This window comes from Carassius gibelio, chromosome B16, assembly GCF_023724105.1.
Source record: "Carassius gibelio isolate Cgi1373 ecotype wild population from Czech Republic chromosome B16, carGib1.2-hapl.c, whole genome shotgun sequence".
Lineage (NCBI taxonomy): Eukaryota > Metazoa > Chordata > Actinopteri > Cypriniformes > Cyprinidae > Carassius > Carassius gibelio.
In genome coordinates, this window is record NC_068411.1 from 12,046,362 (window position 1) to 12,073,386 (window position 27,025).

A 27,025-nucleotide genomic window follows, 5' to 3' on the forward strand; every position below is an offset into this window, starting at 1 on the left:
GTTGAAAATAATTTATTTAATTGTTTGATGTGAACATCTATCATGTGGCATAACCAATGTTGATCCAACAGGATTTGAAGAATAACTAGACAGGACCACTGGTTTAAAACAAGAGTATTTTTACACTAGAGATCAATTACACAGGGTAGTAAATTAAGTTTCGGTTATCTTTTATACTCTTTAATAAGAGTGTGTGTGTTACCATTATCATTCAATACCATACTTTCCCAGTCAATATCTATAAAAAAGCTTGAACATCACCAAATGCTGTATGTACATTTTACAATTTAAAAATACAGAGTAAAATGGTAAGCCACATCAACATTAGTTATTTCCATGACTGCATTTATTTTAAAATAAACAAAACAAAAATAAAACAATAAATGGCATATAACATATTTTTTTATTTTTAAACTACATGAAGGAGCCATTATGAAACAGATCAAAGCTTAATATATACCATCAAATGAAAGCTAGAAATGTTGTTAACACCTCAAGCATAGTAAAGATATATAGAATATAGTTATTAGTGCAAAATAACAGTTGAATAATCTATTTCATTTTAATTCACTCAGGAAACACTACAAACATTTATTTTTAAAATTTATTTTGTAAAAAACAAAATGCCCATTAAAAACTCCAAAACACATTTTATATACTCTAGTAGAAACCTACCATTTGCAAGCTATGGAGTTATATTTGAAGGAACTTTTGTGGAGTTTTGCCATTTGAGACTTCGGAGGAGACGTTATATGAAGAATCTGAAGCCTCCTTATCAAAACAGCTCCATCTGGCCTTCCCTCTCTTCATACAGCAGAAGTATTGACTGGTCTTAATAGAGGATTCCTCATTACAGTAGTCAGACAGACTCTTCTTCCACTGAATGATTGGAAAGAAAGTAAATTAGATATCAGAAATAAATATACAAAGAAAAAACACTACAATAATAAGATAGGACTACATCTACAATGAAAGAGAGAGAGTGCAACGATCATGAGTGAATTATACATGCATAAAGAGTCAAAGCGGTTTACTTTGAAAATGGTCCAATGTTTTGGATACTTTGTCACCGAAGACTAAATACTGAAACGAAAACAAAGAGAGAATTTGTCTAAATACCTTGATTGTGCCTGAGAGCGTACAACAATGTCCATATAAAGACAAAGTAAACAATATGACTGATAGTGCCTCTAGATCTGTGGTCTCTGTTTTAGTGATGTGTAGCGAAACAGCTCAATGGGGAAATCAGTCATAATTAGTTATGATTAATTATAAATATTTAAATCAGCTGTAAGTGTTTACTTAACCTCTCAGTGTCAACCGATGTCAATTAAAGGGGGGGTGAAATGCTATTTCATGCATACTGAGTTTTTTACACTGTTAAAGAGTTGGATTCCCATGCTAAACATGGACAAAGTTTCAAAAATTAAGTTGTACGTTTGAAGGAGTATTTTTGTTCCCAAAATACTCCTTCCGGTTTGTCACAAGTTTCGGAAAGTTTTTTTCGAGTATGGCTCTGTGTGACGTTAGATGGAGCGGAATTTCTTTATATGGGTCCTAAGGCACTTCTGCCGGAAGAGCGCACACTCCCGTATAGCAGAGCACTGAGAGCACAACAGACTTCACTGATCAGAGCGAGAGCGTCACGAAAAGTCAAAAAAGAAGTGTGTTTTTGGTTGCCAGGGCAAGACAACCCTGCACAGATTACCAAAAAAAAAAAACAGCATTAAGGGACCAGTTGATGGAGTTTATTTTTACAGAGCATCAACGGAGTTGTGCAAGTGTTTTTGTTTGTTCCCTGCATTTCGAAGATGCTTGTTTTACAAACAAGGCCCAGTTTGAACAAGTTCCTCCCCTCAGCGGTTGAGCTCTAAAAGAATAAATGTCAAGAGGTAGGTATATTGCTAGATATAGTACAGAGTAACGTTTCATGTAGCAACATTCAAACAGCTACATACATTTGTGGAGTGAAGCTGTCCAGGAAAACAGAACACCACCACTGTCATGGTCTTGTCATGATCCTGTCTCTATCTCTCTCTTTTTCTCTCTCTGTCTCCCCCTGCTGGTTTATCCCCTCCTGTCTCCCTCGCTCTTCGCTTCTGTGTCACAGCTGTCTTCACTTCTCATTAAGATAATTTCCCCTCCACCTGGTTCTCATCCTGCCTCGTTATTTGGGCTACTTCTACCCTCTCGTTCCCGTGTCTCTTTGTCAGATTGTTACTTCCGAATGAAGCCGTTGCCTTTGGCGTCTACGTTAGCAATTGGTCTTGTCCTGTCCTGTCCTGTCCTGTCCTGTCTAGTCGGGGTGAAGTTAGTTTTCTGCTATCATTACCTGTACATCTCTGTGCTCACCCATTGCACCCCACAGAACCTTACCTGCTGTTCTACGCCGCGACCGCCCCGCTCTGCGAGCTCCGATCCCCGGTTCTCCCCTGAGCCCGGTCAAGCCTCCACCTCGCCAGCCTTCTGGTCGTTCCAGCCACAGAGGTTTCCTGTGTTAGTTAAACCCAGCCTTCGGGTCTTCCTTGGTTCTCATCTTTTGTACTCCTTAGTTGGATATTCCTGTGGCTTTCCTTTGTTTAATTAAAGACTGTCATTTTGCCCTCGCATTTGAGTCCTCTCTCTTCAATACCCATCACAACCACCTCCTGATCATGTCATCCTGAATAATAATAATAATAATATAACCCACAATAATCATGCATGTCTGTTCAAATAACTTGACAAATGTAATGGCATACCTCTGTAAAATCAAACCTAAGAACTAAAGCCATGTACAGAGTGTACTGTTACAATCCACAAAGAACAATAAAACGAGCAATTTATAACAATTATTAACAATAACTATTCAAATTGAGTGTACCATGGATAAATAAATGATCGAACATCGCATTTAATATTACAAGATATTTACACAACCACTTTTACTCACCTCATGCAATCTGCTGCAGTTGCCACGTTTCAACGCAAACTGCCCCCTGCTGGCTCGGAGCAAAATGTCAAAGGCGGAGAAAACAAATATGGGCGGGCGCTCCTCCTCGAAGTGTCGCCCCGCCCCATCGTCCAGACTGCACTCTGGGGTTACTCAACGAAAAAGGGTTACGATCGTGTGTTGGAACCGCAGGCGGTGAGTAAAACTGCTTCAAATATCTCTGCCTCCATGTTAGTGTGTCCGCCTCCCATGCCGGAGACCCGGGTTCGAGCCCCGCTCGGAGCGAGTCGTTGCTGCTGCTGCTCTCGTTCAGTTTCAGCCTCGGGATCTGATTCTGGATCATAAATGATCATGGGAGGCGGATGGGGAAGTCGTGGCCTAATGGTTAGAGGGTTGGACTCTCAATCGAAGGGTTGTGAGTTCTAGTCTCGGGCCGGACGGAATTGTGGGTGGGGGTAGTGCATAAACAGCTCTCTCTCCACCTTCAATACCACGACTTAGGTGCCCTTGAGCAAGGCATCGAACCCCCAACTGCTCCCCGGGCGCCGCAGCATAAATGGCTGCCCACTGCTCCGGGTGTGTGCTCACAGTGTGTGTGTGTGTGTTCACTGCTCTGTGTGTGTGCATTTCGGATGGGTTAAATGCAGAGCACAAATTCTGAGTATGGGTCACCATACTTGGCTGAATGTCACTTCACTCACTCACACTTCACTTAAATAAACGGCTGAATCTGACTGTTAGCCATGGTTTGTTTTGGATGATGGTTTTTTTTCCTCACGGTAATGTCACAGACGCTCTCAATGCAAAAGCCTACTGGCGCTCGTGATTCTTTAGCTCCGCCTCTTTAGTCACGCCTCCAGCCGGTCGTGTTTTTCCGGGAAAAATCGGTACAGACTATCTTTTTCTTATGAATATAATAAAACTAAAGACTTTTTGGAGTTATGAAGGATGCAGTACTACTCTATAGGTACTCAAGATTAACAGGATATTGAGTGAAAATGAGCATTTCACCCCCCCTTTAAGGAAAATAACTTCCTTACTGGACAGTACTACTCAGAGCATGTAGCAAAAATCTGCATGATTAGGGACTTCAGTTATGAGCAAACAATTAACAACCTTCAGTGTGATACAAATAAGACTTTATCAACTACATAAACACTTAATCTAGTCTAACACACACACACACACACACAGTTGGAATAGGAAAAGGGTTAAAGCTTAAGCAGAAAAGAGAAGAGAAATAAAGACATGAAGGTGTGGTACAATTTGATATTCAGCAGATCTACAGTCTGAAGGACTTTTACTTTGTAAAAGGTGTCAATTAATAAGACTGAGTTTGATACTTGCACGTCTCGCCTGTTTGAAAAAGAGTCCTGATGCACTTTAGGGCTAGTTGGTCTCTGCTGAAATGAGTTGATGAGAAAGACCAGTTCGAATCAGAGGACATTGATGAAAGGAAAGTCAAGGCCGAAAGCCTGGCACAAGCTTAGGGTGGTTTTTAAAGCTCTTAGCTCAGCATCTTCTCCTGGAATTCCTGAATCTAAAAGAACCAACCTGATCTGGTGATCAGTGTTCTAAATAGTGTGACGATGTCACATCCTCAGGATTTGAGTGAGCCAATGAGGAATGGTACATTTTGGAGGGAAGTTTTACAACTCTTTGTCTCTAGTCTGGTGTCATATGAAATTAGATTGGGGGGTTCAAGAGAAGAATCTTTAAGATTCTTATAAAACTAATCTTTCTAACATTCCTGGGAGCCGTAAACCTAGTATTATCAGATAGTGTGCCTTTGGTTGCTATGGAACCAGAGGCCTGTTCTGCCTTTTTTGAGGTGATAGTTGCATTTTGGGGGAAGGGTCCATAGACCCTTTAGTAAGAATAGGAGGCGTTAGATATTATTTGTTAAATATAACAAATAGTTTTGTGTCTGATTGGTCCAATTGCTACAGATGTTAGCAGTTAAGAACTGGATTATTTAAACCAGATGTGAATGTTAACAAACACTGTGACTCTGTAGCGCTAAAATGGTTTGAGAAAGGCGACACAGTCTTAATTAATGGTAGAGTTTGGTGCTGGAATGACAAATGACAGACGTGGTTGAGAGCTTCAGGGATGAGATGTTAGCACTCATAACAAGTTAGCATTTTAGAACTTCTGGTTCCATCATTCTGAAGCCATTGCGTTGAAAAAAACACGTTTTTGGTTAAGGCAAGTTGCACAAATTGTCATGCTTTATTCTACAACATGAAATACAAATAATTTTTTACTTGTATTTGGGTGACCAAACATGTCATTTTCCCAGGACATGTCCTGTCCAGGATTTGTATATTGCCTAAATATCCACATTTTGGCTTTGTTTGTGCTGCACAGACCAATTGTTGTATGACAAACTAACGTGAGAGCTCTAGAGAGCAGATGGCTTCTTATGCTTTTGAATCGCTCTCACGGCTCTTTGATGTCATACTGTATGTCATATGGCCGATCGGTATGCTGCTGAGTGCTGCTTCAAGTCGAACACTAATACGTTTGCGTATTTGCATTGCTTTGACTGTTCTCTGTAGATCCCACCTTCTCACGCAGCACAATTGGTCGATTATGTACAATGTCTGCATGTTATTGGTCTGGGTATTAAGATTTGTATAGCTTAATATAATGTAAATGATGTCCTTATTAAAAATATGTAGTGGAAAAACCCATTAGAGAGTTATGTTATTTTAAAATATCACATAGTTTTATATATATTTTGGACTATGGGGGGCGGCATTATTCTGATGACGTCAAATGGTTGCACTCGGTGAGCTGTTGCCGCTATCTGTTGATGTTTTAACCGCAACACAAGTCAGAATAGATAACTTGGAAAATAAAATACTGATATTATGACTACAGCTAATGAAAGATCTTACAGGTGGTGATGAATACAAGTATAGGCTTAAACCAAATGCTGTATCATTGACTTTTCCTCACAAGGAGTCTAAAGCCCCAGATCTTGTACTTTTACATACTTTTTTTGTGGGGTTTCTATTACATATTTCAATAAGAGACATTATTTATATTATATTAAGCAATACATGTCTTAATACCCAGGGAACCCTTTAAAGACTGAAATGGAGAAGCTTAAAATCATGCCACTGTGTTGTAGCTTGCTTACAGCCTACATTTAGTTTTCTTTTTCTGGTGAAAATTCATAAAACATATATAAGAATGATATGCTTTTGTAACTATCAGAACTTATTTTCCGCAATAATCTAAAAGCAACTGAAAAAAAAAATCTAAATGGGTTTTTGTTGAGAGAAAAAGGTTGATGTTAATGTCCAGGTGTGCCTACAAAAATATGTCATCACTGAAGCGCTCCAATTCATTTGTTGCTGCTTCCATTTAGTTTGGTGGTATGATTCATACAATAAAACTATAAAGTAGTAGTTCTCAATTTATATCACAAGGGAAGTACATTTGAGTTTGTAAAAAAGGTCCTTTTAATATAGTCTTGTGAATGCTACACCTGTTATTAGAAAGTATAATAATGTCAAGACTCTCAACGCTTGTTCAGCACAACAGATTTGCTCTTCTGGTGTTCCATTAATGCCGCAGCAGACACCGAACCAGAATTGGAGTTGATTGATTGCATTAGCTTGACGACGCTCATGGTCAAAACCATCCTGAGGAAACATGTGCCTAGGATACCGGACCGGAGCTTTACTGAACCGACAGATATCTTGCAGTTTGCCTGTATTTGGAAAGGCAGGGGGGAAATGAACCTCTGTACCCATCCTGGGTCCCACTGAGCGAGGGCCAAACACTGGGCGACCTGATGAGACAGATGAGAGATTTTTTAAATGTAAAAAACAATTTTAACCAATATTAACAGGTTAAAAATCTTTAAAATGCTGCAATTCAACCAGAGTCCATGGCTTAAACACTATTGAATAGCTTTTTATATAAACACATAAAATTTTTATCTAAAGACCACCCCAAATTCTTGCTCAGAAGTCGAGACACACTGGCCAAACTGAATCTCAGCTCCCAAACCAAAACACATTATAGCATGCAACTGTAGATGTCACAAGGTGACGATCTTTAGGGGCGGAACCAAAATTCGGGAAGTTTGGTTCCGCCCGGAAGTGTTTCCGGTAGCGCCGTAAGAGGGAAAATCAGGGAATTCGATGCACCTGTGCCTAGTTAGGGACAGCGGTTGGTGATTGGAGGATACGCTGGACAAGGCAGTACTTAAGGCCAAGTTATTTCACAGTCTGGGAGCTCTTTCTGGTGGTGTGAAGCACTGTGTTGTGCCTGTCTTGGTGCGCTGCTGGTGGCTGTCTAACTCTCTCTCCCTCAGGCTGGAATTGTATGATTGTGAAGACATCGCGAACCTTAAAGGTTGAGAAGTGAACGGATTATGCGGCGAATTGAGACGACGTGAAAAAGGGGATTGGAAGCGGCATTGATGTGAGTACTAAGAGCAAGCCGAAAGTGCCCTGTATATTGACCTGGCGTTGTGTAGATCTCCCCAGGAGGAGGAGGGCGGCCCTACCCCTAATATAGTGTGGTGGGAGAGCCGAAGGAATACTTATTGAAGTAGTTACAACGATGACATCACTAGCTAGGCCGCATATTCCATCGCCAGATCCGAACCAAGCGAAGTGAAGGAAGACGGGTGTCCTTTTCGTACACTGAGTGTGGTGGGTGAGTCTTCGTGCTGTGAAAACCTATAATTTTGACGTGGTGCTGTATATTGCTGTGGGTTGCTGTGTATTGCCGTGTGTCCTGTCAGATAAACCCCCGCCTTCACGCACTCCGTCGCGGGAGGACAAGGAGACTGCTGGTTCTAGCCTAGTTCAGTACAGTATATGTTGTGAGCGTGCTTCAGATCTCCGGAGATAGCACGGTACGCTGTGTTCAGCCCAGAGGTGGGAGCTATTCAAAGCAAACTAACTGTGCTTTGTGTCCAATCTGATACCTGTGGAGAGAAAAGGAAAGAGAGAGTGAGTAACACAAGGAGAAACAGAGGAAACCTGTACTTGCAGTACGCTGTGTCCAGCCCAGAGGTGAGAGCCATTCAAAGCAAACTAACTGTGCTATTGTGCCCAAGTTGATACCTGTGGAGAGAAAAGGAGAGAGAGTGAATAACACGAGGAGGAATAGAGCGAACCCTGTACTTACAGTATGTTGTGTCCAGCCCAGAGGTGAAAGCCATCCAAAGCAGAGTAACTGTGTTTTGTGTCCAAGTTGATACCTGTAGAGAGGAGGAGAGAGAGTGGATAACGCGAGGAGAAATGGAGCGAAACCTGTACTTACAGTACGCTGTGTCCAGCCCAGAGGTGAGAGCCATTCAAAACAAACTAACTGTGCTATTGTGCCCAAGTTGATACCTGTGGAGAGAAAAGGAGAGAGAGTGGGTAACACGAGGAGAGACCGAGGAAACCTGTACTTACGCCGCTGCCTGTGGAGAAAGAGAAAGCGAGTGAGCACCCAAGGAACGAACTGTGTGAACCAGTACTTACTGTGAGCTGCAATCAGCGAAGAGGTGAGAGCAAAACCAAGCCGAATTAACTGTGCCTTTGCGTCCCAGCCGTTGCCTGTGGAGGAAGAGAAAGAGAGTGAGCACCCCGAGAACGAACTGTGTGAACCAGTACTTACCGTGAGTTATATTCAGCGAAGAGGAGGAAGAAGGAGGGCGCTACGGATACCTAAGACTCTGGCCGGGCCCCGAGTCCCACGCCCCGGATCCCCGTGGCCCCCTTGCTCCCTGACCTCTTCCCGGCCATAGCCCATCTGGAGGGCCGAGTCAGAGTTTAGTTTTAATTGCCCATTTCCCTATTCCCCAAGCTATTTTTAAATATTTAAATAAAGATTGTTTTATCACTTACTTGTTCTCGTGTTGTTTTGGCCATTGGGTTGGCTTTGGGGACCTCCTCGAGGTGGAAGTTGAGAAGGGGTGTGGCTTAGTCAAAGCATAGCCGCCCCTGGGTGTGACATATATTTGGGCATTCTCAGGGTGAAAGTTTGTGACTTCTCTCTTGGTCATGTCTGAAGAGCACTAGTCCAACTAATCCATTGACTTTACATTGAGAAACAGCAAGTGATCACTCACCCATCACTTTAGAAAGGTCAGGGAAGATTAGTCTCTGCTCTGAAATAAGACAAAGAAAGTGTAAACTCTTACAGATGAAAATAAGTTTTGCCTATTAAGTCAACATGAATTTTAATGAATCAAGACATATCCATTACAAATATAAACCAACTGATCAATCAACAGGACAAGTCAAACACTGATCATGGCCTTACCGATGGGCCCTAATTCAGGCCTAAATCCCAACTCCCACTGAAGGCCATCTGCGAATGAAAGAAAACCACAAACAGGTCAGGCTTCTGACAAGAACAGCTTTGCTTTAATCATCAGTGATGACATTACGAGCGAAACTTGGATTCAAATGAGCTAAATTAAGTTGGCAAAAAAGGTCCACTGTCTACTACTGACAGTTGTATAGTGATGTATGAAGCACAGCTAACACTTCTAGAAGTCATCATCCACACACTTGACCAAATAAAACATTTGGCTAAATCTGTCTTTGGAAGTTTTACTTAACATTTTCTGCAAAAACAAACAGAACAACATCAGTGACCCACACCAGCTTTCAATCTGCTTGTTGTGTTGGTGACATGCAAAGTTATGCTTTTTTTGAACAACAATTTAACTGTCCATTTTTTTAATCTGAATGGTATGTTGTTATATAATATGTAAGGTCCACCCACTGGTCCTACGTCGGCAGCCGATGACGCGGCAGAAGGATTCTTATGTGATACGGTCTTTACTTTTTTTTGCAACATTAATTTAAATATATTTTCTTAAATTGATCAGACTCCAAAATTAAAAAGGTTAAAGGTGTGTAATAATTTGTAAATTTGGTTCATATTTGATCACTCGATTTAGCCTTTACTTTATACTCATATACTCATTCAGATTTCTATAACACTTTGAGTCTTATATCAGTTTGACATACAAATCTCTTACCCACAAACTATTCCAGAATACTTTTATAAGTCCCCATAGATCTGTACACACTTAAAGTAAAACTATATGTAACCAGAAGTCATGACCATTACTATAGAACCAAGTTGACCAACTTAAATTACTCTAATGTAACTTTATACAGGTCTTTCTCAAAAACTAGCATATTGTGATAAAGTTCATTATTTTCCATAATGTAATGATAAAAATTAAACTTTCATATATTTTAGATTCATTGCACACCAACTGAAATATTTCAGGTCTTTTATTGTTTTAATACTGATGATTTTGGCATACAGCTCATGAAAATCCAAAATTCCTATCTCAAAATATTTGCATATTTCATCCGACCAATAAAAGAAAAGTGTTTTTAATACAAAAAAAAGTCAACCTTCAAATAATTATGTTCAGTTATGCACTCAATACTTGCAGAATACTTTTGCAGAAATGAATGCTTCAATGTGGCGTGGCATGGAGGCAATCAGCCTGTGGCACTGCTGAGGTGTTATGGAGGCCCACGATGCTTCGATAGTGGCCTTAAGCTCATCCAGAGTGTTGGGTCTTGCGTCTCTCAACTTTCTCTTCACAATATCCCACAGATTCTCTACCGGGTTCAGGTCAGGAGAGTTGGCAGGCCAATTGAGCACAGTAATACCATGGTCAGTAAACCATTTACCTGTGGTTTTGGCACTGTGAGCAGGTGCCAGGTCGTGCTGAAAAACAAAATCTTCATCTCCATAAAGCTTTTCAGCAGATGGAAGCATGAAGTGCTCCAAAATCTCGTGATAGCTATCTGCATTGACCCTGCTCTTGATAAAACACAGTGGACCAACACCAGCAGCTGACATGGCACCCCAGACCATCACTGACTGTGGGTACTTGGGTGATTCTCACGAAATCGTAGTTTCAAAGATTTCATATATGACATTTTAAAAAATGTTTGTATCAACAAATTTTCTTTTTAAGCATTAAGAGCCAGGTCTGAAGTGTCGGTGACCATAAATTGAAATCAGTTTTACTGACAATTTAACAATTTTTTGAACATATTTTCCAAAACATGTGGTTAAAAATCTCATTACCGTAACACTCTGAAAAGTCCAGTGCCATGGGGAAAAATAATACATTTTCACATTTTTAAAAATGGTTTATTAACAGTCATGCACAGTTACTTGAAACTTTGGTATAAAATATATTTTTATAATAACATTTTTATGTGTTTTTCAATTATTTCTCTCATTACCGCAACAAAAATATTTTTAAAAATATAAAAAATATTTTAAGTGAAACTAAATTTTGCTCCTAACTCCACATCTTTAGGACTCTTTGACTCTTCTTAAAGTACTTCATAAAGTGTTTTTATGTAAAAATCAGCTCTTAAATCTGTGAAAAGTTAGTCGTAGTCAAGAGGAAGGCTAAATCACAAAGACCAAATCATACACAATCCTAAAATGGCTGTTTCCACAGCAATCCAGTTTGGAGTTATTTTACCTTTGTACTAAATCTTACTGTCATATCAGCCATAATAATTCTAGTCTGTTAATCAAAAGGCTGCTTATACATATAACAATTATTTATAAGATGCAGACATGTAGAGGCTGACAATTAGCTGAACATATGCTTGTTTAATTAGTGACACTCTAATTCAAACTTTATTTGAATATTGCAACATTTTTATTTTGAAATCTTTATTTGATTATGGCAACATGATATCTCATTCTACAATATTTCTATTATAAAATAACTGACAGAGACCCATCCCTTATCAGCCAATCACTGTGGGTGTAGTTAGTAATCATGCTTTTTCTTAGCTTAAGATTTCTCCCATTCCTTAGTAAAATTCTGTCACAGCTGCTTTATGAATAAGTTTTAAGAGAAGCTGTTTAAAGGGGACCCTGTGGTTTTCCACAAAAATAAATACTTAATAGTGCAATGTTAGAAAACAAACAAGACTAATATTAGTTTTGTAATTTTAGTTTTATTATTAAAAACAATTCACAATACACTATTACAAAATAATGTTTCTTATTTTCTTTTATATTTTATGTTATAATCATATAATTATGTAATAACTATTTATTAATAGTCATTGACAGTGGGAATGTAGTCTTTGATAACTCAAGTGGATTTTTTTCTTTCTACTGAAAGAGTTGGTTCTGGTAAAGAGTACACCCAAGTGTTTACCTAAAGTTTTTCCAAAATCGCTCATTCCTAAAAAAATGGTTCACAATATATTTTTCTTTTTTCCATAAAGATGTTCTCCTTCAATTTAACCCTAACCATTCTTTAATAATTGTTTTTGAATTAGAATTTAAAACTGCTGCATTTTGTCATACTGTATTTAAATACACTGCCATTCAAAAGTTTAGCATCAATAATAAAAAATAATAAAAGTTTTTTAAAGCCTCTTCTGCTCATCAAGGCTGCATTTATTTGATCAGAACTACAGTAAAAACAGTAATATTATTATAAAGTGATGGTTGTCTTTTTAATATACTTGAAACCAGAATTTTATTTCTGTGGTGACAAAGCTGAATTTTCAGCATCATTACTCCAGGTTTCAGTGTCAAATGATCCTTTAGAAATTATTCCAATATGACATACAGCCAAGTATGTTATTAAATAATATTTAATTTAATAACTCATTTTATACATTTAAAAATAGTCTGTATGATTAAATTCTCATTACCGAAAAAGATGTTCTCTCTGAGTGAAAATGGTGTTGCGGAGGATGAGGTGTCTTAGCATGTTTTGCTAACAACAGAGAAACCATGACGATTTAGCAAATTTTTTACTCAGTGTATATAATCAGGCATTAATGAAGTATATTTTCATAGAAAATTTGTAATCTAATATTTTTCTAAATGTGGAAAACTACCTGTTTCAGTGATGATAATCAATTTGTCGTGTAGACTTTCTGACAAGAGAATTTTACACTTTTAACTGGAACAATATGAAGATATCTGCCTACCTTGTTGGTATTTTGAAGGTTCTGCCTCATGTGTTGCTTAACTTAAAATCAAGATTTATATTTAAAAAAAATTTGTGTGCATAAATGACCCTCAAAAAATATTGCGGAGGATGAGAACATTAGTCATGGACACTTTATATTCCCACTATTGTATCATTATTATTGTACATGAATATTCAATCTGTCATTTTTCTGACATGTGAAAAATTATAGAAGAATATCCATTTACTTTTTTCAGAATATTTTTATTGTAATTTGTTTAAATAACAACATAACATAAGTTAAGATACAGCTGGACGCATTGTGGTAATGAGAATTTCAGCAGAAAATGCAAAAAAATGCAAAAATAATTAATTCCTATGTTGAAATTACTCTTTGTGCAAGGTAGAGAACAGTATTGTCTTTATTATGGTGTTTTTATATATTACTAAATTGCATGTTTAATATCTAAAATCACTAGTGACATGGCGTTTCAACAAATTCGTGAGAATGACCCACTTGACACTGGACTTCAGGCATTTTGGCATTTCCTTCTCCCCAGTCTTCCTCCAGACTCTGGCACCTTGATTTCCGAATGACATGCAAAATTTGCTTTCATCCAAAAGTAGTACTTTGGACCACTGAGCAACAGTCCAGTGCTGCTTCTCTGTAGGCCAGGTCAGGCGCTTCTGCCGCTGTTTCTGGTTCAAAAGTGGCTTGACCTGGGGAATGCGGCACCTGTAGCCCATTTCCTGCACACGCCTGTGCATGGTGGCTCTGGATGTTTCTACTCCAGACTCAGTCCACTGCTTCCGCAGGTCCCCCAAGGTCTGGAATCGGTTCTTCTCCACAATCTTCCTCAGGGTCCGGTCACCTCTTCTTGTTGTGCAGCGTTTTTTGCCACACTTTTTCCTTCGCACAGACTTCCCAATGAGGTGCCTTGATACAGCACTCTGGGAACAGCCTATTCGTTGAGATATTTATTTCTGTGTCTTACCCTCTCGCTTGAGGGTGTCAATGATGGCCTTCTGGACAGCATTCAGGTCAGCAGTCTTACCCATGATTGCGGTTTTGAGTAATGAACCAGGCTGGGAGATTTTAAAAGCCTCAGGAATCTTTTGCAGGTGTTTAGAGTTAATTAGTTGATTTTAGATGATTAGGTTAATAGCTCGTGTAGAGAACCTTTTCATGATATGCTAATTTTTTGAGATAGGAATTTTGGGTTTTCATGAGCTGTATGCCAAAATCATCAGTATTAAAACAATAAAAGACCTGAAATATTTCAGTTGGTGTGCAATGAATCTAAAATATATGAAAGTTGAATTTTTAATCAGTACATTACGGAAAATAATGAACTTTTATCACAATATGCTAATTTTTGAGAAGGACCTGTATAATCACAGATTCTCAAGACTATTTTTGTCTAACTTAATTTGTCCTAACTTAATAAAAAAAATTACATTATTTCAATCCTAACATATTTTTATTAACCTTTTATTAGAGAGAGACATAGTATGTGACTTTTGAATTTTGGACCCAATGTCTCCCCTTTATTGTATTCATTGATTTTATTTCACACATTCTCATATTTCTCTGTTACAGGCTCACCAGTCTAGTATTTCCTTGTGTGTGTGTGTGTCAACAGATGCTGTGATTGGCTTCTTGATTTTATAAACCGGTGCTGCAATAGGCCTGGAGGTTACTAGGGAAGAATTCCATCCTTTGACCTTACTCTGTTTGTGCGTGTGTGCGTGCGCGCGCGTGCTTGTGTGTGTGTGTGTTCAAGAGAGAGACATGGTGTGTGACTTTTGCATTTTGGATCCAATGTCTCTCCTCTATTTGATTCATTGATTTTATTTCCCATATTCTCACATTTCTCTGTTACAGTTTCACCAGTCTCATATTTCCCTATATGTGTGTGTGTGAGTGTCTATTTTGGAACCTTGATGGCTTACAGCCTCATGCTTTCATTGCTGTGCAGTTTATTTCTTACATTGATGAATAATTGCTTTTATTTCACACATTTCCCAAAATAAGCTTTTGCAATGACACACTTTAATTTGTGTGTGCGTGTGTTTTTGTGTGTATAAGTGTGTGTGTGAATTTTTTTGTCTGTTTTTTGTTTTTTCTGCATCGTGGCTGATTTGTAGATTTTACACACAAAAAAAAAAACTCAGTGTTTTCATATTTTTGCCAATTTCCCATTCATTTCCTATGGCGGGTCATTTTTGACCCAAAGACCCTGAGTGTGGCTATTTTTTTTACGACCACTTAGACTTTTAAAATCCTGTCCCCAATTTTTTGGGGTGTTCATATACCAAGTACAAAAAGTCACCAAGTTTCGGACGCTACGATTTTTAACATTTAAAAAAAAATAATAATTTCTGGTCATAAATGACCGAAGAACCCCAGAGGGTTAATAAGTGTGTGTGTGTGTGTGTGTGTGTGTGTGTGACCATTATCATAAAATACCGTCATTTCCCAGCTAACATCTATAAAAAAGCTTGAACATTACCATACCTTGTATGTGCATTTTACAATTTAAATATATTTAGTAAAATGGTGAGCCACACCAACATTCCGGTTATTTCCATGACTGCAAATTCCCAACCCATGACTTGGAAAAACAAAACAAAGGCATTTAACATAATTTTTTTTATCTTTAAACTACATGGAGCCGTTATGAAACAAATGTGAGATTAAGGCTTACAATAATATATACCATCAAAAAAAGCTAGAAAATGTTTCTGTAATACTGATGTTGTTAAAACCTCAAGCACAGTCAAGAAATTTTGAATATAGTAATTAGTACAAAATAACACTCTACAAACATTGATTTAAAAAAAATTTGTGAGAAACAAAATGCCCATTAAAACTCCAACTACAAACTCCAGTAGAAACCTACCCTTTGCAAGCTATGGAGTTATATTTGAAGGAACTTTTGAACTTTTGTAGAGTTTTGCCATTTGAGACTTCGGAGGAGATGTTATATGAAGAATCTGAAGCCTCCTTATCAAAACAGCTCCATCTGGCCTTCCCTCTCTTCATGCAGCAGAAGTATTGACTGGTTTTAACAGAGAATACCCCAATACAGTAGTCAGACAGACTCTTCTTCCACTGAAGGATTGGAAACACAGTAAATCAGAAATAAATATATACAGGTACATCTCACAAAATTAGAATATCAAGAAAAAATTCCTTTATTTTTGGTAATTTAAAAAAAAGCAATTTTTCTTATATTCTAGATTCATTGCACACTTAACTGATGATTACGACTTACTGATTTTTTTTTATTTTCCTAAACTGTATCTCAAAATTTGAATATTCTATTTTGTGCTTGATTAGTTTGATTAATTTTGAGTATAAATACTGGGTACTTCTTGGGCTAGATTAGAACATACAACTAAAATTATGGGAAAGATTACTAACTTCACAGTTATCCAGAAGACAATCATCAATACCCTTAGTCACAGAAGGTCATTGCTGAAAGGGCTGGCTGTTCACAGAGTGCTGTATCAAACTATATTCATAGAAAGTTGACTGGAAGGAAAAAGTGTGGTAGGAAAAGGTGCATGAGCAACAGGGATGACCACGGCTTTGGGAAGACTGTCAGGAAATGCCAATTCAAGAACTTGGGAGAGCTTCACAAGGAGTGGACAAAAACCGGAGTCAGTGCATCAAGAGTCACCACACTCAGACGTCTTCAGGAAAAGGGCTACAGCGGTCACATTCCTATAACAAAGCCGCTCCTGAACCAGAAGAAACATCAGAAGGATTTCAGCTGGGGTAAGAAAAAGAACTGGACTGTTGCTCAGTGGTCCATAGTCCTCTTTCAAGTTAAAAGTACATTTTGCATTTCATTTGGAAATCAAGCTCTGGAGTCTGGAGGAAGGGTGGAGAGAGTCACAGAATCCAAGCTGCTTGAAGTCCAGTGTGAGGTTTCTGGAGTCAGTGATGATTTCATTGATGATGTCAGTGATGACAGTCATTTCTGAAGTCAATGTTGCTCCATTGTGTTTTGTCAAGTCCAAAGTCAATGCAGCCATCTACCAGGAGATTTTGGAGCACTTTATGCTTCCATCTGCTGACAAGCTTTATGGAGATGCCAATTTAAAATCGCAGCAGGACTTTAGCACCTACCCACAGTGAAAAAAACACTTCAAAATGGTTTGATGGCCATGATATTACTGAGATTGACTGGCCAGCAAACTCACCTAACCAGAACCTCACAGAGAATCTATGGGGTATTGTGAAGAGGAAGATTAGTGTAACATCTGAAAAAACAATACAGAGCTGAAGGCTGCTATCAGAGCAACCTGGGCTTCAGTAACACCTCAGCAGTGCCACAGAATGATCGCCTCCATGCCACGCCACATTGAAGCAGTAATTTGTGCAAAAGGAGACCCCAATTAAGTATTGACTGCATAATTAAACCTACTTTGGAGATTTTAAACATTTCTGTTTTGTAAATCTTTTTTTGATTGATCTGTGAGAAAAAATTAAAACAAATTTGAGATACTGATTTTTTCCATTAAAAATTATATTATTTTAAGCTTGAAGTCGTAACCACCAGACAAAAAATAAAAAAAACCTCTTGGTATATTTCAGTTTGTGTTCAATGAATCTAGAAGTTTGCTTTATTGAATTAAAATGACAAAAAAATAAAAGAACCTTTCCATGAAAAACACTGCAATAACAACTACATTGTAGAGGTACATCTACAATGAAAAAGAGAGAGTGCAACAGTCATGAGAGAATTATACTCTCACAAACAGTCAAAGCGGTTTACTTTGACAATGGTCCAATGTTTTGGATTCTTTGACACCGAAGACTAAATATTGAAAGGAAAACAAAGAGAGATTTTGTCTAAAGACCTTGATTGTGCCAGAGAGCGCACAACAATGTCCATATTAAGACAAAGTAAACAATACGACTTGGCAAGATAAAAAAATTCAAGTAAATGCAGTAAATTACAAAGGAAAAGCAGGGGTAAACAAAGATGTCTTTCCTTTTCTGGTGAAAAGCCAGTCCTCCTACATCTGTGGTCTCTGCTTTAGTAATGTTAGCAGTTAAGAACTGGATTATTTAAACCAGATGAGAGTGTAAACAAACACTGTGACTTTGTAGCGCTAAAACTGTTTGAGAAAGGCTACACAGCCTCAAATAATGGTTGTATTGACATTTTAGCACTCAAAACAAGTTAGCATTTTAGACCTTCTGGTTCTGTCATCCTGAAGTCAATGGGTTGCTAAACAAGTTTTTGGTTAAGGCAAGCTGCACAAATTTTCATGCTTTATTCTACAACATAAAACACATCAGTAATACCCCCTTTAGATTTTTTTGACTTGTATTAAAATAGGTGGTTGCTAACACAGCCAAATGGGACTACAGAAGCTGTTTAGGACATTTAAAATCATTATAGAGTTAAATCCATCTACTCACTAGTCTGCTTTTATAACCTCATTATGTTTAAACATCACACTCTAACAAACTATTCGGTAGCACTTTATTTTACAGTCCTGTTCCTCATGTACATACTATGTACTATTGCAATAACTATGTAATAACTAGGTACTAACCCTGAACCTACCCCTAAACCTAACCCTACCCCATGCAGTTACCTTGTGTTACCAAAACTTTCTTAGATAAATACACTGTAAGTACACTATAAGTACATGTTAGTACACGTACTGTAAAATAAAGTGAAACCAACTATTCTAACTCTTCTTTAAAAAAACTTCAATAAAGACTGAAAGAAACTTACAGTCAATACTGTGTTGTAGTTTGTTAATGGCCTACATTTAGCTTTCTACTTCTAGTGAAAATTCATAAAATTTGTGTTCATTTGTTAAGATGTCAAACATGTAAGAATTATATACTTGTATTGGTGATAGAACATATTTTCCGCAATAACCAAAAAGCCAATTAAAAAAAAAATCCAATTGGGTTTTTGTTGAGAAAAAAAAGGGTGACGTTCATTTACAGGTTGGCCTACAAAAATATTTAATCACTGAAACGCTCCAATTCATTTTTTGCTGCTTTCATTTAGTTTGGTGGCATTGAATTCATACACTAAAACTATATAGTAGTAGTTCTCAATAGCCACTTTTCCACTGACGGGCCAGTGATTTAAATTGGCCAGGCAGGTCTAAAAGCCTTGGACCTGTAGCACCGAGGCCAAAATATCACTGCATTTCCACTGCCCTTTACATGCCTCCTCGTCACGCACCATCATTTCACCAACAGAGAAGTTATCAGAAAACTATTAAGAAATAAGTCACTGGAACTAGCATGATCACAAATCGAACATGATAAAAGTAGCCATTTGTTTGCATGCTTAGTTTAATATTTAAAGTTGCAGTATGGAACTTTTGAAGCTCTAGTGGTTAATAAACAGAACTGCTTGCGTCTTGCGGAAGAACATCGTAGCCGGAACCATTTCTCTCTGTTTATGTCTATGAAGAATCACAAAGGTACTGGGTTACTCCGCTGCGGTATCCCCGAAGCAATCTAAAATAGTCCGAATATAAACACTTATTATAGGTGCATCCTAGTGATTCAGGACAAGCCAAAAACACGGTTTGGAAAATGGATTCATGGTGTACTCGCTTATTATATAAATTTTTCTACATTTTGAACACAAACAAAGTTACGGACCGCAGCTCTGATTGGTTATTTTTTACCGGGAGCGATGGAGTTTCTGCAAATGGCAATAGGACCACTGGGAGGAGCCAGAGGAGCTTGATTTTTTCACCAATTATCTGTCTCATATTCTACTGTCAGGACATAATGACAGGTTTAATAAATATGTAAAAAATATTTTTTTTTACAAAAGTTCCCTACAGCACCTTTAAATCCAAAGGCATCAATGTTTTACTATAAGTGGTACATAACTAATTTATCAGGATTGAAAATTAGCTAAATTCTCAAGACGACACTTATGACAGATAAAATGTTACAAAATAAATACATGATTGTGACGGAGAATAAGAAGCTGTTGTCTGATTTCTTCAAGTGGTCACGTTTACCATGTTTACTATGGTAACATTAATGCCTAGCCTGCATAGTCTTTAGCATCGCTCATAAATATTTCTGCCTTGTATGCTAATTATAATCCACATGGGATCAAGTTATTTCAAACATTTTCCGGTTCTGGTTCCACCTAACGTTTCCGGTTCTGATAATAAACAATTATTAAGAAATAGTGGTAAGGACAAATGCACAATACTCAACTACTCAATGCTCAATACGGTTTATTACTTACTGTCAACTTAATTTAAAGGTTGGCAATGTCCAAATGCAACACATATTACAGTGTACAGATCTTCATAAGTAGGGTGGAGTAGTTTTAGAAATTTTCCAGTTCGGCTTCTGGTTCCATTTAAATGAACTATTATTATGTTTTTTTTTACTATTTTACCTTCACTGAATGGAAGGTAGTAAGTAATGTTGAGTAATGCTATTCCATCAATCAGCATGTGTTTCAAAGTTGATGTTTTTTTACACTATCAGTAACGTTTTGTTTTTCCAAGCAGGCATAAGCTGGTTGACCAAACAGTCCCTTGAGGGCTGAGACACTTGTTAATTTCCCTTAATTAATGAAATATAAACGGCTAAACTTATAAACATGTATACACACTCTCAATAAAGTCCCTATTTTACAAATAAAAATGCAGTCAGGAGATGGTGTGATGCAATGAGTGGTTTCCACATTTTTAAACATTTAAAATGCATTGAAATAAATATTTTCTATCACTTTGTTTATCACTCTTGAAATAACCTGTACACGAAATAATCCAACCCTCATACTTGCATAACAATAGCAGTCTATTTATTTAGTGGTCCAAGTTGAAACCAGTATGTATATCAATGACAATTGATATACATTAATGGGACAAATATAATGTAATTTAGTGGCGGCAGGTGCAGCGCGCTGCCGTTAGATGTACAGTCACACAAAACGATGTGCACAGTTATCAAAGGCGAGAGTGCACATACAGTCATGGGAAACAATGTGTTCGGCAATTAAAGACGCGACAGCGCAACAAGTCTGTGGAATGCGCATCATTGGAATCGATGTGCTCAGTAATTACAGAGGCAGGGAGGCGTGTCTGTTATTCGGTTCGTGACATCCTTTTACGGGAAACTCTGAATACTCAGAACACCGGCGCAAGGCTGCTCACAGCCTTTGGTCACGTGTAGCACCAGAACCGTTTTTGGAACCAAAACTTAGAAATTGCTCACAGTTCCGCTTTTTCCAAAGAACAAAACCAGTTCTGAATAAGAACCGGTTCTCGGTTCCCATCCCTACTGCTCACTGAAAGTGAGTTTTGAGCTCAACTTATTTAAATAAGTTTTTAATGCTGGCGTTATAGCTGTTAGTTTTATGAAATGATCCGCCGCACTGATGCTCTCCAGATGCGGAGAAACTCCGCCTTTGTTCATAATCACTCCTCTAGCCCCAGCTGACCCGCTTTGGCCCAAGGATTTCGACGGGCCAAAAAACCCAGACCGTTGGCCCTGAGGAAGCAGCAACGAGGCACAATCAAGCCCCGGAAAGTGACAGTGGAAATCCAACTGGCCCTGGCACTCACTAGCACCCCCGCTTTTGGCCCCACAATGGAAACGCGGCTAAATAATTTCATAACAGAAGTACATATGAGTTTGGACAGAAGATCCTGTGAATATAGTCTTGTGAAAGCTACACCAGTAATTAGAAGGTCAAGATTCTCACCGCTTGTTCAGCACAACAGATTTGCTCTTCTGGTTTTCCATTAATGCTGCAGCAGAAACCGTACCAGGACTGAAGTTGATTGATAGCATCAGCCTGACGACGCACACGGCCAAAGCCACTCTGAGGAAACATGTCCCTAGGATACCGGACCGGAGCTTTACTGAACTGACAGATATCTTGCAGGTTGCCTGTATTTGGAAAGGCAGGGGGGAAATCAACCTCTGGACCCATCCTGGGTCCCACTGAGCGAGGGCCAAACACTGGGCGACCTGATGAGACAGATGAGAGATTTTTTTAAATGTAAAAAACAATTATACCAAAACTTTTGACGGGTAAAAAATCTGTAAAATGCTGCAATTCAACCAGTGCTATATAAATCGACCCCAATACTTCTTAAACACTATGAAAAAGCTTTTAATATAAACATAAAATGTTCCATCTAAAGACCATCTCAAGTTCTCGCTCAGAAGTCGAGACACACTGGCCAAACTGAATCTCAGCTCCCAAACCAAAACACATTATAGCATGCAACTGTACCTATTGGGGCATTCTCAGGGTGAAAGTTTGTGACTTCTCTCTCGGTCATGTCGGAAGAGCCTGCAGCTAAATACACACAAAGAAACCCAGGAGAGGATGTTAAACACCAGTCAAACTAATACATTGACTTTATATTGAGAAACAGCAAGTGATCACTCACCCAATACTTTGGTGAGGTCAGAGATGTATGGTCCCTGCATCACAAATTGCGGCTCTGAAATAAGACAAACAAAGTGTAAACTCTTGCTTTACAGATAAAAATAGGTTTTGCCTTTTAAGCCAACATTAATTTAAACAAGTCAAAACACATATTCATAACAAATATAAACCAACTGATCAATCAACAGGACAAGTCAATCACTGATCATGGCCTTACCCTCAGGGGGAACTGGCATCTCATGCGGCCGGCCATCTGCGAATGAAAGAAAACAAAAATCAGGTCAGGCTCCTGACAATAACGGCTTTGCTTTGATCAGCAGTGATGATATTACAAGCAAAATTTGCATTCAAACGAGTGAAATTTAGTTGGCAAAAAGGTCCACTGTCTACTACTGACAGTTGTATAGCGATGTATGAAGCACAGCTAACCCTTCTAAAAGTCAAATTAAACTTTTTTGCAAAATCTGTGTTTGGAATTTTTACACACAATTTCCTGCAAAAACGCACAGAACAACATCAGTGACCCACACTAGCTTTCAATCTACGTGCTGTGTTGGTGACATGCAAAGTTATGCTTATTTTGACAATTTAACTGTCCAATTTTTATCTGAATGGTATGTTATTGTATAATAAGTCCACCCACTGGTCCAACGACGGCAGCCAATGACACGGCAGAAGGATTCTTGCATGATACGGTCTTTCCTTTTATGCTACAATATTATTTTAAATATATTTTCTCAAATACATTAACTCTTTAGTTGATCCGACTCCAAAATTAAAAAGGTTAAGAGAGGTGTAATAATAAGTTTCAGTAAATACTCATTCAGATTTTTATAACACTTTGAGCCTTATATCAGTCTGATATACAAATCTCTTACCCACAAACTCATCAGTCTTGGTCATTAGACAGAGGAGACTGACTTCTATTGTAGACGGCCCGTGCCTTACCTTGCTCATTCCAGAATACTTTTATAAGTCCCCATAGATCCATACACACTTAAAGTAAAACTATATTGTAGCACTGTTCTTTCATGGGAAGAATGAGGCGGGAACCGGCGGACAATCAAAGAAGACTTTAATAATAAAATAAAGACAAAACACAACTAAAATCCAGGCCTGGTCCTCTCTCATTTTATTGACAAGTTATTGTCTACCAGAGTAGTAATTTAAGAGCCGTAAGCAAGAACTGGCCACAGGGAAGTCTGCTGAGCAAATTGTATGTACTTTCAGAATGCTTATAGTTTAGTCCATATTCGACTTTCCTTACCTACCTGAGAATAATAAATAAAAAGGTAAAAGGTGTATGGATAAAGGAGACACCATAAAACAATAGCCTTACAACATATTAGAGTAAACAACACAAATAATCGTTAGAATAAACCAAGTATAAAAATGTATTAACCATAAGCAAACAATAATTCACCATCCAATTTGAATCATAAATTCCGAGTCAAATAAAATACATTACCAATAATCCAGAAATGAAGATTTTATAAGTAGTTGCCTGGTAGCAGAAAATAATACAAACAGCACTCGTATGGGAGATCTGTTTGCATATTCCCTGAGCTCTTTGTAACTCTCCCTTAAATATCCAGAAATGTTCCCAAATGGTATTGTTTGTTGTTGGAGGGGTTTAAGCATATCACTTTTGGGGGTTGCATGTGAGTAACTTGGAGTTTTTTTTGCTTCTCTCAGTTGGGTGTGCTGTTTTGCGAGACTGAGTTCAGCTGTTGATTCTTGTAAGAGTTCCTTGTCTTTTCAGATTGTGACCTTCTTCTGATCCAAACGGCATTAACATCAATAATCTTACAGACAAATGGTATCAATAATCTTACACAATAACTGCCTTAAATTAATTACGTATAGTAACTACCCATTAACTATATTGTTTTATCCATGAAACTCACAATCATGCTGAACTAAATATCTGTGGATCCCTAATGAAAAAACAAAACAAAAAAACAATAGAAACCATCATAGAAATTTGATTAGTTTTCATTAAAAATACCATTATAAAACATTAACTATTAAACATAAAAAAATGTTTCCAGTGGTGTGCTTTGAGACATATTCCCTTAGGATTTAGTGGTTTAATAAGACACCAATAAAACAGGCAACAAATTACCAGAACAGAGCCACAGGGACATTACAGTATCTATTAAAACCAGTACAATTCTGACATTCACAATAACATGCTGGTGTGATATTATTCAACTATAGACTATACATTTAAAATATGGAGGAGTGGTTATGGTATAAATTTGAGAATGTAATTCAAACAGACCTTTATCAAACAGCGTGACAGTAATTTCCCTTTGGACAGGAGAGTCTGGAAAAGTAGGACACATTGGCATTAGTCATTAGAGGGAAGAAACAAAAATAGTTGGATAACATCCAGAACATCTGCAAGCATGTTTTATGGAACTCTGTTATCCATGGAAAAAAATCTTCACCAACGAACACTGCCTTACAAAACATGACAAATCATTTCTACACTGTAGTAAAAGCCCCATAAGTTTATATACCTTCTCATAAATCCTGAACATAATATATACAAAAGTAGCCTATTCCATGTCTGAGCTTTGTTCTGTGCAAACGACATGAAAACATTAGCATGACGCAGACCTAAAAAGTTGAATTTACCTTCAGATGCGTCGCACAGAAGAGCGAGTAAAAGCGTCAAATAAAGTCCCACGCCGCGTGAGGAGCTCATGGTCAGTGATGTGCCCTCAGTCAAACACTTCTCTGTTGAAGTTAACGTGTATCTGACGCGGAGGGAGCTGACCGTTCACTGTTCCGCTCTTCAGCTTTTAAAGACAAACCCTGCAGTCAGGAGAAGATCATGTGGAGGAGGAGGACCATATTCACCTTTACAGACTTGCTGACACACTTTAACTCCTTCACAGGTCACTTATATTTATTTATTTTTCTGCTACCAGTAGGCTACGTGCCCCGTCCTATCTCGTACCAGCCTAGCACCCGAAAATAATAAGTCAGATGAGTGAGGATGGAAAGGAGCCTCCCCTTGGTGTTTACTGTCAAAAATACACTCAGATGGCTCGGGTCGTTCTTGAACGATTCGTTCATTTTGAACAAATCTTCAAAGTGATTTGGAAAGAACGAGTCGTCTCGGGTAGTGATTCGTTCAGTCGCGCATGCGCTAAATCCTACAGGTTCTGTGAGACTTAGGTCTCTGCATAGCAAAAGTGGGCGTTTATCACCATGTGGGTGTTTTGAAACTGCTGGGTGTTTCTGAATCATGCAATCTAAATGATCCCCCTTACACAACCCCACCCCTAAACCTAACGTCACTATTACATCAACCAATCAGGTATCATGGTGTAAAAACACCTTGATCTCGTAACTCCCATTAATTTCCTGCAGAGACCTATACTTGGGTTCTGTACTGGAATTAGACTCTACGGTACTTCACCTGTGTCCTATGGAATGATATTGCGGACTTTATTCAAAAGGAATTGCAAATTGTATTTGCAAATTGTATTTGCAAATTGTATTTGCAATTGCGTTTTCAGTTTGTGGACGCATAAAATGTGATATAATCAAACGCAAATGCAAATCGCTCATTACCATTTTCATTTTCGTTTAAGCGAACGCAGTGTCTGCCAAATTTAAAATGGAAATGCAAAGTCCGTTTGCAATTGTGTTTCCCATATCTTACAAGCTATGAGCCTGTCATATTTAAATGGCAATATTAATTACCACATTTGCCTTTTCATTCTCTCTGCACTGTGCATGTAAACTGGCAAAACTCAAATGAAATTGCAATTCCTTTGCATTTGCATTTCCAAGGTCTACAGAGAAACCTGTCACTCAAGTGACAGGGGTGGGGCCATTTTATTGGGCGTGTTTGCATTGGGAAGTGACATAACTCACAGTCGACGGTAATAAAACAGAGACAATTTATATAATATTAAGTTTAATTTGTAATGACTGTATGTATACACATTTCCCTGAACTAAGTACATTTCTGCTGCTATTATTATGTTTAAATGAAAAATGAACGGAGGCAGTGGTATTTCATATCCTTTTTTGTTTTATTGTAAATATACAGTGAGGAAAATTGCAGTAGTCAAGGCGAGCTGACTGAAGCTATAAAGTATGCTGCTGTTTGCAGAATTAATGGATCTGCATCCTCGCGGACATCACACTCCCGAGTCGAATGCACAAAGTCTGAACTACTGAGGATGCACGTCAGAAATCAGCGTCTATTTGCCTAATCTTCCCGGAGTTACAGTTTAAATGGTTACGGTGTTATCTGGTGACCCACGTCCTGGTTCAGGTCACTGCTGCAGAAGTGCTGGAAAGACTGCAACAGACTCGGCAATTCTGAAAGCACAAACTGACGCAATATTAAGTGTTTAATAAACGCAGACTTGCTCATTGCATGATTCAGATATTCTTGTAAAGATTACAAGTTATTAGTATGATCGCCCCCATTTCGCGGCTGAAGTAAGTAGGATAAACAAAAAAATAAAGTACGTCTGTGTTGGAGCGGGTTTCGAACACACGCTAAACAACAGCACACTGTGCCACAGGACAAGTATCACTAACCACCGAGCTACCGATCTACATAGAAACAATTTTAGATCACTGCAGCTATGATAATGATGTCTCTATTTTGTTTCTATGTTTTGCCACAAGGATTTACAAAGCTCCAGTCTGGACCAGAACACCTGAGAAGAGATGATG

The 27,025-nt window shown here is 38.2% G+C and overlaps 1 protein-coding gene across 48 annotated transcripts in view; it reads right to left on the reverse strand.

Moving 5' to 3' along the window:
- Positions 1 to 27,025, reverse strand: part of ecm1b (extracellular matrix protein 1b) — a 120,483-nt gene that overhangs the window by 41,733 nt on the left and 51,725 nt on the right. For 5 of the 48 annotated variants that reach the window (XM_052577717.1, XM_052577760.1, XM_052577728.1 and 2 more), the window contains one exon: positions 21,620 to 21,888. The exons of 14 other annotated variants lie outside the window; for them this stretch is intronic. In XM_052577717.1, the coding sequence (XP_052433677.1) occupies positions 21,620 to 21,888 (269 nt within the window). Of the gene's footprint in view, positions 1 to 9,020; positions 9,060 to 9,214; positions 9,263 to 15,790; positions 16,003 to 21,619; positions 21,889 to 22,156; positions 22,223 to 22,316; positions 22,371 to 22,532; positions 22,569 to 24,599; positions 24,645 to 24,958; positions 25,314 to 27,025 lie in introns of those variants that run through there. 29 more of the 48 variants (XM_052577715.1, XM_052577753.1, XM_052577752.1 and 26 more) reach the window with 18 other exon arrangements.